The following is a 14,324-nucleotide window of genomic DNA, read 5'->3' on the forward strand; positions in this document are numbered from 1 at the left end:
CATGTCGTTCTTTGCTATGATCACATCTGCCGCAATTTTGTCTGCAGCATTTGTGCAAAGCAACATCGCTTTAACTGGTCGAGCGTTGAACTCGCCTGCAGTTTGGAAGTTCTGTAAGTTACGTTGTCGTTACACATGATAGTGTCAAGAGCGATTGCGGTTTCATCCACAGCGGTTGTAGCAAGCGATAACCGCAGTTTTGACAGTGCATGCGCTGCCTGCCGGCAGGCACCCTTCAGAAGCTTCGAGCACGGTGCTCTCGGCCTTCGTTCCATCATTTCAACAATAAAATTCATACTACCCACCACGATGAGGATAACAACTTGGAACATCTGGAATTTTGCCCAATGCACTTTAAGATGAATGCCTCCTAAATTCATTTACAATAAAATTCAAAGGGTTTGCAAAAATACCTGTATTGAATCAGGCTGCATTTTTGACGATTCAGCCAGATCACGCACAGCGATTTCAGTTTCGGAAAGATTTTCCCAACAACCATACAAACATAAGAACTGGTCGAAATGCGGAGTGCTCAGGAAATTCAAATATTTTGAAGGATGAGAAAGAATTCCAGGACTTTTTCAAGGACCTGTACGTACTCAGAGTTTGACAAACTGATCGACCACACTTAGGAGGTCACGATGTCAATATGGACTACTCACGAAATTCAAGAATTTTCAAGAACGAAAAATGTTTCAGGACTTTCAAGAGCCTTTAAAACGCAATTTTCAAACTCAAGAGTTTCAAGGTTTTCAAGGACCTGTACGCAGCCCGAGTTTGACAAACTGATCGACCACATTTAGGAGGTCACGATGTCGATATGCACTGCTCACAAAATTAAGGATTTTCGAGGACTGGAAACAATTCCAGGACTTTCAAGGGCCTTGAAAATGCTTTGAAAATGCATTTTTCAAATTCAAGAGTTTCAAAGTCTTCAAGGACCTGTATGCACCCTGAGTTTGACAAACTGATCAATCACATTTAAGAGGTCGCGATGTCGATATGCACTGCTCACGAAATTCAAGGATTTTCAAGGACGGAAGAAAATCCAGGACTATCAAGCGCCCTGAAAATTCATTTTTCATATCAAGAGTTTTCAATGTTTTCCAGGACCTGAATTGTTTGACAAACTGATTAACCACATTTAGGAGGCCGCGATTTCGATGTTGCTACGCCTGGGAGTCCACAATGAACGTCAATGCCTCTGCTGTCACTCGTCCTTGGGTGCAACCACGCGCAGCAGCTCCGGATTTGATGAGCATGACGCGACCCAGCGGCGGGTCCCGTTAGAGGATTCTGAATTTACGGCCAGTGGTGCTTCTCGTTGGACATTGGTGACTCAAAAGATCCACCCGGTGCCTATAAAAAAAAGCCCTGCGGCACATCGCCAGCTGTAGACCTATGTGTCAGAGAAGCTTCTCGGTTGCTTCGAGCCCCTTTCGCTGTCGGCGCTGCCGGTGTCCTTGGCAGTGGCGAGTTTCGTGGCGCCCATCGTAACCTCGTTGGCGGTGTGCTTTGTAACAGCATGCGAGAGAAGACATCTCGGCTCTTCGAGTCCCTAAACTGTCGGCCCCAGTGTCGAATTTGTAACGACTCTATTTCTATGCTGTACATAAACCTTGCCTTAACTCACTGTCGTCTTATCCGCTCGTCTATCAGCTCTGCGCAGAAGCAGTCGCGAGCTGAGTAACGCACGCTACCAAACGGCTGGTGACCTTGGCGGCGGAGTTCGGAGCAGTGGCGCCTTCGGGACCATGTCGGCGTCTCGCCTTCGTAACATCGGTTGGCCCTTTGGGATCGGCCGGCGTAAGCGACATCGATGCAGTGAGTGCCTGATGTTTTCCCCTTAGTTCACCAGACTGCTCTAGTAAAGGTTATAGTAGTTTAGAGAAGGGCTGTGGGAAGCATTAGAGTGAGATTTGATCGTTTCAAGCAAAGTCAAAGTGCTTTGAAACCAAAGTTAATGCGGAGGGTGTAAACACGGCAGTGTTAAAAATTGCTTGCGCGTCTTGCTAGTAGACTTATAACGGGTACGGCAAGTAGATTCTTAACAGGGGGCAAACAGCAAGAGGCTGGTGTGAACGATGATGAACCTTAAAGTGAAGGAACTCATCGAAACTTGTAGGAACTTGGCCTTATTTTGGGCCGTGCGAAATGCGAGCAAGCGATACCTGAGAACATGAGGGATGCAGGAGTGACGACTGAGGAAGTCAATGATGCCTGGGCTGAAAGGTGAGAAGTTCGCGAACGCGAAGAAGCTGAAAGGCAAGAACGCCGTGAGGAGGCCGAGAGACAAAAGCGCCTTGAGTTCAAACGAATAGAATTGGCAATCCTACAGTGTTCGCAGGCGCCTAGCGTAGCTTCTGCGACAGTCCAGGTGAGCAATCAGAGAATTCGCGACCAACTGCCACCGTTCGTAGTAGGCAAGGACATGGCTAAGTATCCGTCAAGTTTGAACATGTCTGTGAGCGAAATGCGTTGGAGCGGTCTCTTTGGGCGCAGAACCTGTTAGCTCTTCTTCCCGGCAAAGTATCCGACGTGATAATGTGCTTGTCGAAGGAAGCATTTGAGAGCTATGACGAGGTTAAGGAAGTGCTCTTGAGACGTTATAAGTTGTCACCCGAGACTCAGGCAAAGGTTTCGGTATGCTAAAAAGGGGAATGAGTCACACGTTGACTTCGCGTTTCGTCTTAAAGCCGATTTATTTAAATGGATCAAGGGCGAAGGTGTTCACGACCATCGCGATAAAGTGGTAGAATGCATTGCATTAGAGCAATTCTACCACTGCATCGAGGAGGATGTCAAGCTTTGGCTGCAGGACAAACTTGGTGAAGTACAGCTAAACAAGGCGGCAGAGTTAGCTGAGGAGTATTATACTCGCCGAAAGTTGCATAGCAGAGCAGTGCGCGTTGAAAAGGATGAAAGGAAAGGGGCTTTTCAAAGAATCTGATCAACGAAACCCCCTCTGCACCGTAATTTAAGGAAGGACCCGTCTCTTACGAAAAACACAGTAGGGGAAGGGCAAACGGAAGCGCAAAAATCGAGTGAGGTTCCTAAGGAACGCAGTAATACCACACGGGCATTTGAATCACGGAAGCCGCTAATCTGCTACAGATGCAAAAAGGAAGAACACATCGCAATAAACTGTAAGCAAAAGTTTGCTTTCGCAAAAATCCGAGAATCGGAAAAAAACATGCGGTTGTTAGAGCCGTATCTCTAAGAAATTAGTGTGAATGGGAAAACGTGCCCAGCACTTCGAGTTTCAGCGGCAACCATGGACGTGGTCCATCCTTCGTTGGTGTCTCCGGATGACTTTACAGGAGAATGGGCGTGGATCAGACAAGTCGCCAAAGAGCAGAGTGCTTGCTTACCAATCGCTGCGGTTGTCATTGAAGGCCCGTTCGGTAAGCTTCGCACCAAAGCAGGTGTGTCTGCCGCGCTTCCCGATCGTTTTCCTTATCTTTTCTCTAATAACTCAGAACAGCTTCTCAAAAAGCAGGGTAAATCGTTCTTCTCCAACTTAGCGTACATGGCCCTCACGCGATCGCAAGTGCGGAAGCTTTTGCAGGAACTTGATCTTGTTCAGTGTGGTCTAACACCACCTGCAACGACTGCTGATCTGCGTGACCTTGGCGACGAGTCAACGGAACCTCAAACAGGAAATTTTATGTGTGAGTCATTTGAGCAATCACTCGAGCGGTCCGTCGCCGAAGCAACGGTACGGTCTCTGTCTGCGGAGGAGAGGACAAGGCACCATTGAGTCAGAGCGAGAGGGGTAATGCTCTCGCCTGTAGCGGAAAGTTGGCTGTCGAGGGTGAGTCATTTGAGCAATCACTCGAGCGGTCCGTCGCCGAAGCGACGGTACGGTCTCTGTCTGCGGAGGAGAGGACAAGGCGCCATTGAGTCAGAGCGAGAGGGGGAATGCTCTCGCCTGTAGCGGAAAGATGGCTGTTGAGGGTTGATCGAGAAACGCTCATTCGAGAGCAGCGTGAGGACATTTCGATCAAAGCGCTAATGGAAAGTGTAAACTTGGGGAAAAAAAAAAAAAGAATATTTCCTTCTTTGAGAAAGCAGGGCTCCTGTATCGGGGCTACACAAATGCGCAAGGTCGCAAGTATGAGCAGCTCTTGGTGCCACAAAAGTATCGTCCCCAACTATTGGAACTGGCGCATGAAAATGCGTGGGCAGGGCATCTCGGCATAAAAAAGACCAAGGCTAGAGCTTCTCTTGAATTTTATTGGTCGAAATGCTGGAAGGATATCGAAGACTTTGTACGCTTATGCGACACTTGTCAGAGAGCGAGGAAATCTACAGAGAAGTGGAGGGCACCCATGAAGCTGGTGCCAATTATCACAGAGCCTTTTCGGCGCCCAGAAATTGATATCGTCAAGTCATTGCCAGAGTCAAGGCAAGGTTGTCGGTACATCCTGACGACCCTCTGTGTAGCCACAAAATTTCCGGAAGCGATACCACTTAAGGAGCTCAATTCCCCTCGTGTCGTCGATGCACTGCTATCCATATTTGCACGCGTCGAATTTCCTTCTAAAATCTAATGCGACAATGGTAGTGTCTTCCCCAGCTGCCTTACCTCTACCTTTTTGGATAAATGAGGAATAAAAATAGTGCACAGCTCGATCCATCACCCGCAATCTAATCCGGCAGAGCGTATTCATTTCGTCCTGAAACGGATACTGAGAGCTCTTTGCTACGAGCACAAATGCGACTGGATAGCATGTATTCCTCCCGCTATGTTCGCTTTGAGATCAGCTCCTCATGAGAGCACTGGTTTTAGCCCTGTAGAGATTGTGTATGACAGGAGTTTGAGAACACCATTGCGAATGCTACGCGAGTCCTGGGAGGGATTCGATGAGGACCCTAATGTAGTTGCCTATGTTCTAGACATCCTTCAGAGGCTTGGAAAAATGAAAGATGTTGTGGAAAGTCACATGAAGGCTGCACAAGTGTTGTCGAAGGAGTACTACGACAAATAGGCGAAGAAGCGCACCTTTGAAGTAGGTAGTCAGGTAATACTGCTGCGGCCGTCCAAAAAGAACAAGCTTGAGGTTCATTGAGAAGACACAGCCAAAGTAATATTGAAGCTTTCCAATACCAATTATGAAGTGAAATCAGGAAGACGGCCGAACAAAATTTACCACAGTAACTTGATGAAACTATACGTTCCACGTCAAACAGTCGTAAATCTACTTTTGAATGCTTCAGAGAAAGAGGGAGCCGAAATTTTGACCTCTAGTGATGTAATAGAAAGGGGATCGAAGGTAATTTTGGAGCAGTTGAATCTAGAGCTTAGGGTAAGTGAAGTCCAAAAGGAGGACCTGAGAAGGATTGTTTCCGAGTTTGAAGACGTGTTTTTGGACTGTTCCGGAAGCACGACAGTTATTGAACATGATATCGAGCTAACTTGTGAGGAGCCGATCCGTAGCAAGCCGTATCGATGTTCCCCTGTGCAAAAGCAGATCATGAAAGATGAGATCGATAAAATGCTGAAGTTGGGAGTCATAGTCTCAGGCGAGAGCGACTATACATCCCTTATAATATTGGTTCAAGTGCCGGGAAAAGATCCAAGGCCACGCATTGATTATCGGCGTCTTAACGCCATAACTCAAGGCCAAACTTACCCGATACTAAACCTAGAGGAGAGGGTAAAAATTGTGTCACAGTCTATCTATATTTCCACGTTAGACCTCGTGCGAAGGTATTGGCAAGTCCCCCTTACAGAGCGCGCTAGCCGCTGTGCCACATTCGTTTCTCTATTCGGAACGTATCGTCCACTTCAGCTGAGCTTTGGATTAAAAAATTCGCCCTTTTGTTTTTCAGGCTTAACAGACTGCGTTCTTAAAGGCCTCTCTGAGTTCGCTCTGCCGTATCTTGACAATGTCGCCATCTTCTCACACAACTGGGAAAAACATGTCGAGCATTTACGCGTCCTGCTGAACAGGTTGAAAAAAGCTGGTCTTACCACGAAACCTACTAAATGTCACCTAGGTGCGGTGAGGTGTCGTACCTGGGACACGTTGTGGGGCATGGCTGGTGTAGACCTTCAGAAATTAAGGTAGCCGCCGTCGTGAACTATTCACGACCAACCACAAAATTTGAGGTAAGGGCATTCTTGAGCCTAGCTGGATACTATCAGCATTACATGCAAAACTACTCTAGCATTGCCAGCCCTCTAACTGACGCACTTCGAAAGTCCGAGCCACGTGACAGCAGCTCATCTTTCCTGCGCATTGTCTGGCGGCGGGGGTGCTGTTACGCCTGGGAGTCCACACCGAACGTCAATGCCTCTGCAAAGGCAATCTGCCTCAAGGTCAGTGCTCGAGCCCGCTTGACACGATAACTCAGCGACGTCATCCAGCGGCGGCGCCGGTCTGTCACGCAACGCACTGCGAGCTCCCTCAGTCCACGAGTTCGTGGAAGCAATCGGCGCCTTCCAGTCTGGCGAGTTTTACGCAATGCGCGGCAACGTCACTCGTCCTTGGTTGTGACCACGCGCAGCGTCTACGGATTTGATGAGCATGATGCGGCCCGGCGGCGGGCCCCATTGGAGGATCCTGACTTCACGGCCAGCAGCGCTTCTGGTTGGACGTTGGTGACTCAAAGAATCCACCTGGTGCCTATAAAAAAAGCCCTGCGGCGCATCGCCAGCAGTAGACCTATGTGTCAGAAAAGCCTCCGAGCCCCTTTCGCTGTCGGCGCGGCCGGCCTCCTTGGCAGCGGTGAGTTTCGTGGCGCCCAACATAACTTCGTCGGTGGTGCGCTTCGTGGCAGTGTGCGAGAGAAGACATCTCGGCTCTTCAAGTCCCTAAACTGTCGGCCCCAATGCCGAATTTACAACGCCTCTATTTCTATGCAGTACATAAACCTTGCCTTAACTCACCGTCCTCTCATCCGCTCGTCTATTAGCTCTGCACAGAAGCAGTCGCAAGCTGAGTAACACACGCTACCTAACGGCTGGTGACCTTGGCGGCGAAGTTCGGAGCAGTGGCGCCTTCGGGATTGTGTCGGCGTCTCGCCTTCTCAACAATATGCACTGCTCACGAAACTCAAGGATTTTCAAGAACAAAAAAAAATTCCAGAACTTTCAAGGGCCTTAAAAATGCATTTTTAAAATTCAAGAGTTTCAAGGTTTTCAAGGACCTGTACGCACCCTGAGTTTGACAAACTGATCGACCACATTTAGGAGGTCGCGATGTGAATATGCAGTGCTCACGAAATTCAAGGATTTTCAAGGATGGCAAAAAATTCCAGGACTTTCAAGGGCTTTGGAAATGCATATTTAAAGTTGTGTTTTTCAAGGATTTCAAGCACCTATACGAGCCTTTTTTTCTAATTTTTAATGCACAATACTAGTGTGGCCTATCTGATATCATCATCATCATCAGTCTGACTACGCTCACTGCAGGACATGCCTCTCGCATCTTCTGCCAGTCAACTCAGTCTTGTGCTTGCTGCTGCCAATTTATACTTACAAACTGATTTTGTAATTTTGTCTATAATTATGGGCATTGAACTATTCTTATTTTTATGTAGTTTGCTTTTGGCCTTTGCCTTCTTTTTGTTTTTGCTTTCTCCTGTTATTTTCTTAATTTGTCCTTTTTTCAGCTTGGATTGTACCTTTTTGCTTATTTTTGTACTGCTGTTTGCTAATTCAAATAATTTTTTCATGTATTCATTACTGTTAAAGGTCCCGACTCAGTCTCTGACTATGGGACCTCCTTCTGTATACTAACAATTTGTAAAGCTCCTTATGACATAATAAAAAAAATTCTGATTCTCAAACTTCCTGATTTCATCAGTCCACCTAACTTGCTGTCTCCCCATCAACTGTTTGCCTATCTGAGATAGTGTGGCCTATCCAGACAACAGTCAACATCTTATGCTCATCCTCAAAAGGCATAAATGTCCTTGTCTGCTTGGCAGCATCCTGGAAATGTTTCCAGAACATCATTTGCGGGATTATCTTTAATAAGTTCTCATGCAGACATGTTTAGGACAGCAACCCCCTTGGCTGTTTATGAATGTAAATGACAGGATTTGTGCAATGAACACCATTTCACTGCCGATTTAATATAAAAAATACATATAGCGATATCGCAAAAGCATGATTGCCGATGCACACGTTTTGCCTTATTTCGAATGAATACATGTGACTTTGGTACGCAATGCTTGGTTATTCAAATTGTTTAAAACGCACTAGTTAGGGGGACAATATGCCTCGCGAAGTTACAACTCGTCGACATATCTTTAAATTTCTCCAATTTCTGACCACAGAAAACACTGCGACTCGGGGTTCGGACAAAAAAAAAAGTGGACCTCAAGTGGCTGAAGCACTCTCCACACAGGTCTTCCGCTTTCTTTCTGCTTCTGCACTTCAATGGCGGCATGCAGGGAGGCTGCACGAGGGAAGGCGCACCCAGCATGAACATCGGTCAGTTCCATCTAGTTTTTGAAAGCGTTGCCGCAGTGGTTTTGCATATTCGTGATGGCAGAAAGCAATGAATTACTATTCCGTGGCAAATGAAAATGACACGTTGGTGCGTGTGTTCAGCCGTGAGAATAAACAATGACCTCACAGAGCCAGCATGCAGCTCTCAAAGTCCGACCGGCACAACACAACAAATGAAATCCTTGGAGTTTGGCCAAGTGCTAGATGACTGGAAGACCGCCAGAGTCAAGCCACTCCATGAAACCGGTAATAGGCAGCACATCAAAAATTACTGCCATATCTCATTAACTTCAACTGAATGCAAAATCTTGGAACAGATCATTCACAAACACATTTTGGAATTCCTCAAGAAACCTAATTTTCTAACAATTCATCAGCATGAATTCCGTAAAGGCTATTCGACAATAACCAAATTGGTACAAGCAGTACACGACTTCGCAAACAATATAAATAAAAAACAGACAGACGCCATATTCACGGGTTTCTCGAAAACTTTCGATAAAGTGTCTCATCAGAAACTGCTGCATAAATTAAACATAATTCTTAATAATCTGCAGCTCATTAACTGAATTCTTGACTACCTCAGTGAGCAAAGTCAATTCGCTACCTTTAAAAATCATGACTCTGGCAAACTTACTGTTGACTCTGGTGTTCCCCAAGGTTCGGTTCTAGGCCCTCTTTTTGCTCTATATAAATGATATGGCAAGTGACTTACCTGTAAAGATTAAATTATATGCCAATGACTGTGTTCTATACTATGAAATAGATAATAATTCATTTCAAATGTTACTAAATGATGCATTTTAGCAAGTTGTTGCCTGGTGTAAAGATTGGCAAATGTCGGTTAATTTGGAAAAGAACTGTTTTTATGTGTATTACTAACAAGAAAGACAAGCTCAGTTTGAATTTGAATTACTTGGCTAACAATATTTTTCTCTCTGAGGTAACAGAATATAAGTACCTTCGCCTGTACATAACAAACACCCTAAAATAAATTTGACTCATTGAACAAGCCACCGCTAATGCCTACCGTAAATTGTTTTTTCTTAGGAAGGCACTCAGACTGTCAACAAGTTCTGTTCACTTGTTAGTGTACAAAACAGTTATACTTGCAGTACTTGATTATTATGAGACTTGAGGTTATGCTGCAATTATTCGTGACCTCTTTACTCAAGCTTACATAAATAGACCTGAACGGGTGCAATGGAAGGCAGTCCGCTTCATCTATAATAACTACTCTCGTACCTCTGCAACACATCTCCTAAAACAAGCCAATTCACCTGCACTTACGAAACACAATCGTGTTTCCCTATTAAAACTCCTATTTCAGCTTATAAATAAACATTATACTATTACTACTTCTGGCCTAATTAATTTTTCTTCTGGGTATGCAACAAGACAAAAGCATAACTTAACAATAACTCCATTCCGTGCAAAAAATAGTAGTTCCAAATATTCTTTATTCCCAAGGACTGTGATTGAATGTAATAACCTGATCAACATTAAAGTTACTCAACCTTCACTATCTTCATTTGCTATAAATATCCGTTAAATCACTTTACAATGTGAAACATGATCTCCTTCACATATGTATTTCTTTTTTTGCCATTTTTATGTAGTTGATGTTGCGCGTGCGTTCTGTATATGTATACACAATAGCACAAAGGATGTATTTTTCTTTCCGTAACAGATCTACTTATACTGTAATTCTTTTGGAAACAATGTTTGCCACCCTTCATTGTTTTTCTGCCTAAATTTTTTTACCGTGACGATGTATTTCCACCCTGCTAAAATCTTCTATAGGGATTGCAGTATCCGTAAATAAATAAATAGTAGAGGGCAGGTGCTGGGCTAGCACAAGGCAGGTTTAACATGGTGGCACCAGTAGCATGGCCTGGTGGCGAGGTTAGGTGGATGCACATGAACCAGGAGCGGGCCTCTTTTTTTCTTTTAAGGTGCTTCCCAAAGTATCGAAGATCGTGTCTCGCCGCAATATGAATTTTAAGAACAATTTAGTGCAATCAATAATAAACTCTCATGTAATGCAAAAGAAAACTCCCAAGTAACACCTTGCTCCTGTCCGAGATGCAAGACTTGTAAACACCTTCAATAGGACATGATAATTAAAAGTACTGGGAGTGATTATGTACATCATATAAAACCTAGTTTCACCGGCACTAGTGAAAACCTTATCTACATGATAGAATGTTCATATTGTCGTACATAAACAGCACACTGGCGAAACAGGACAGCCTGCTAATGTTAAAATAAAAGGTCATCACTTGGACACGGCAAAGAAATTACTGAAAGCAGTGGCACAGCATTTTTTAAATGTAGCAGGACAAAACTTTCACAATTTTAAAGTCTACATTCTTCAGTGGAACTTCCAGTTCGTAAGAGGCAGTAATATTCAAAGTCATACCTTATTGACAAGTTCAACACACTCCAGGCAGTAGGCATAAACATTTCTAAAGGGGCTATTGAATCCATTCAGTATGGTACATACACAATTAAAGAACACCACTGCGAGTTAAGTAAGCTCTCCGTCTAAGAATTTCATCAGCCATTGTTAAGTTATGACAGCTGGTTCGACAATCGGGACTCAGCGACACATTCTCACCTCACCACCACCTTCTTATTTTAGTTTTATTCACGAAATGCCTGTTCCTTCTTCACTCATACAATTCGTCACAGCCTTCCCATGCTCTCTTACACCCATGTATGCAATTCTGCCCCCTCCCCCTCCTTTGTTAAAACAAAGAAGAGAGTACAAAGTATAGACATGCTAGCGCTAAAGAAATCAGTTCTGTTCTAGCTTTGAAGAAAACAAGTCCGCTTGTCAAAACGTCGGTTTGACTCGATCCCTGCTTACGGATTTTTTATCACTATATACAATGTTATTTTATTGCCCGTACTACGTGGTGTTGAGGTGTGAACTATGTTTTCTCTTCATTAAAACTGCCTTATGATCAGTGAAATGAAGAGCCAAGGATTCTTGGATGAGATTACGTCACAAAGACCCGGTCTATACACGTACCCCTGGTTGTTGGTGGTTTTTTACAGTCACATGACTACATCTCAGAGCATATCGCGACGTCATATGTACATTGAAGTCACCAACCAGTATGAAGGGGTCGTTCTTGTATTTTGTATCATAGTCTCGCATTGATATATCGATGGGCTGCCTCGGTAAAAATTTGGGGCCAGGTCAATGTAATTAGAACGATTCCATTTGATAAATTTATCGTAGCATGTTCGCCATTGTGACTCTGACTGGTCGTTGGTAGCTTGAGATCTGTACCGTGGTCTCTTTAATGTACATCCGAACATTCTCGCCTGGTGCTCTGCTTCTTTTGTCTAGATGACAGAAGAAGCTGAAGAAGTTTCCCATGTCAAAGCTGCTTTATGGGCGTTCACATTCATTTTCATCCACGGCAGAAAGAGAATGTGTGGTCTGGAACGCACTTCTTCATCAGCCGCAGCAGAAACAATGTGCACATAATGCCTTGCAGATTTATACCTTGCTCATCAGCAGAAGGATGTGTGGCATAGTGACCTTCACCGTCATGATGTATAGCGGGTACTTTGCAAGTGCTGTGCCATGATGACAGAAAGAGAATGTGTGGTCAGCAACGCGCTTGCGTTCAATGTCATCGAGGGACAACAGCATACATGGCTCGACCCTAAGGAACACCGCCCCTAAAACAGCCACGAGAATGCAACTGTGTTGGGGGAGATGCAACCGGGTAACTGGAGTGCATACCAGCGAACCATTCGAACCATTCGCCTGCCAAGTTCTTTTTTCCATGAATCAAGGAAAAGCGCACATGGCATTTTATTACCTTGTGTAATGCATGAAATATTTTTTGTTTTAAGTTGTTAGTGTACTACTGATTTCATTGGGCTCGGGACACTTGACGTCGTAAGGCACATTCCAAAATGTGACACTGGTGATGCATATTGTGACCTTATTTTCTCGATTATAGTAAAGTACTGCAATAATACTATTGATATAAAAAATTGAGCTTCCCCTTGGCACAAATTGATGTTGGCCTTTGGTGACCCTACAAAACAAAAAGAACATATGCAAGCATTCTGGCAAAGGCAGAATAAGAGCTCACCCTTGATGGGGGTCTCCGCACGTGAGGCTTCCTTTCGCCAACTAGGGACGAAGACGCTGATGTTTGTGTGACCTCTGTCTCGAAACCAGTCCACTGCCAACTTGATGCCTCGGCATGAGAACACTTCCTTGTTGCCATGGCTGAGGAAAGGAAACATGAGCAACCAGTATATATAGTCATGTCAGCTCACAGAACAACAAGCACATGGCTGCAAGTGTTGTGCGAGCAGAGCGAACACTGAGATTGGCCGCAGCAGCACCAAGAGTTGCCAGGAGGGCCCGAGTAGGATTTGACGCCCCTTCTGGAGCAGCTGAAAACTCACTTCGTAGCTGTATAGCAACCTTGTGGAGCCGTTACCAGCAGACATTTTCCAAAGCAAATATTTGTCTCTAAGTTTGCTCAGATGTACTTCAAATTTAACAAAAGTGATGTATGCACAAATACATTCACCTTTTCTTAGATTGTCCCAAAAGATTAAATGATGCTACTGCTCGATGTTTTTCTGTCCCCAAACTTCTTTTTACACCCACCAGCGCCTCCTCAACTTTTTTCAGCGCCTGGGCGAACGCTCCCTTCAGGTCGTCGAGCCCACACTCCGCCTCAGCTTGCTGCTGCCGTATGGCGGCGCTGCGCGAGTAGACAACAGGAAGCTAGCGCTTAACGACCGCACGTATTAGGAAGCTCGCAAATTCGCATTTTCATGCGAGTTCCGTAGTTTGTATTTGTGCCTCTCGACGGCTTTCATGGGTACAGGGGGGATGAAAAGTAACACGAACAAAGCGGCGCGCTGCTTTCACTGGGCTCTGACTGTGGTGGCAACAAAAATATGCTAATGGCCTTTCTCACATGAATAACTCGGTTTCTTATCAATCATCCAGGCTAGAACCACTTAAATTAAATGTGAAACAGAAAATGATGTAGATACAGCATGTCCGCATTTCTTTCCATGCCCACTGTACATATTCTGCAAGTAGTCTGTCAGGTTGTGCTACCGGTTTCATATATGCACTTGATTATTACAGCACTCACATTTTATTTTCTATTTTAAGCTATTGCAACCTCATCATTTTAATACATCAGTATATAATACTACTGTGTACCACTCTGGATATCTGACAGAGAAATATCCGATTGTTTTTCATTTTTATTATAGACAAAAAAAAAAGAACTCACAGGTTCTCTTAGAGATTCACCTGAGACAACTGAAAGGCAAGAACTATTCTTGTTTTCTTTCCATTCAGTGCACTGAATGTTTTCCACTTCTCTCCAGGATATTTCTGTGCTCAACGTGGTTTTCTTACTGCCTGAAGGATTCCATGAAGACCAAGCTAGAGCTTTCTGCCCCTTAGCTGGTTATGCACTGCATTCATGATCAGCCCATTTCTATTATGCGAAGATGTAATATGATGCCGTCAAGTAATTATGTGACCTTCCAATATGTCACAAAATTTTATAATCTGTGATGTCATATGATGACGTCTTCACGTAATGATGATATCTTACATCACTCGTGTTGACGACATTAACGCGAGAAGATGCCGGATGCCAGCGGCGATCAACTCTCACTTTTGATGAGGTATTCAAGGATCACCTTAATACAGTGTACAGCTGTAGTTCCATAAAATTGCAGCTGCCGCTGGAGTTTTGGTAAGTGTGCTTGCAGTAATCAGCCAGGATAATTGGTCTACTAATACATCTTCATACTACACTCGATTATGTAGTCGTCATTTACAACGCGA

General features: G+C 44.5%; 1 protein-coding gene across 3 annotated transcripts in view; it reads right to left on the reverse strand.

Moving 5' to 3' along the window:
- The window catches only part of LOC119173590 (uncharacterized), a 294,126-nt gene that overhangs the window by 92,155 nt on the left and 187,647 nt on the right, over positions 1-14,324 (reverse strand). For all 3 annotated transcript variants that reach the window (XR_012895547.1, XM_075896331.1, XM_075896332.1), the window contains exon 4: positions 12,586-12,725. Coding sequence is in view for 2 of the 3 variants with exons in the window: in XM_075896331.1 (XP_075752446.1) it covers positions 12,586-12,725 (140 nt within the window). In the remaining variant the exon portion in view is untranslated. The remainder of the gene's footprint in view (positions 1-12,585; positions 12,726-14,324) is intronic.

The sequence above is a fragment of the Rhipicephalus microplus genome, chromosome 5, assembly GCF_043290135.1.
Source record: "Rhipicephalus microplus isolate Deutch F79 chromosome 5, USDA_Rmic, whole genome shotgun sequence".
In the NCBI taxonomy this organism is placed as follows: domain Eukaryota; kingdom Metazoa; phylum Arthropoda; class Arachnida; order Ixodida; family Ixodidae; genus Rhipicephalus; species Rhipicephalus microplus.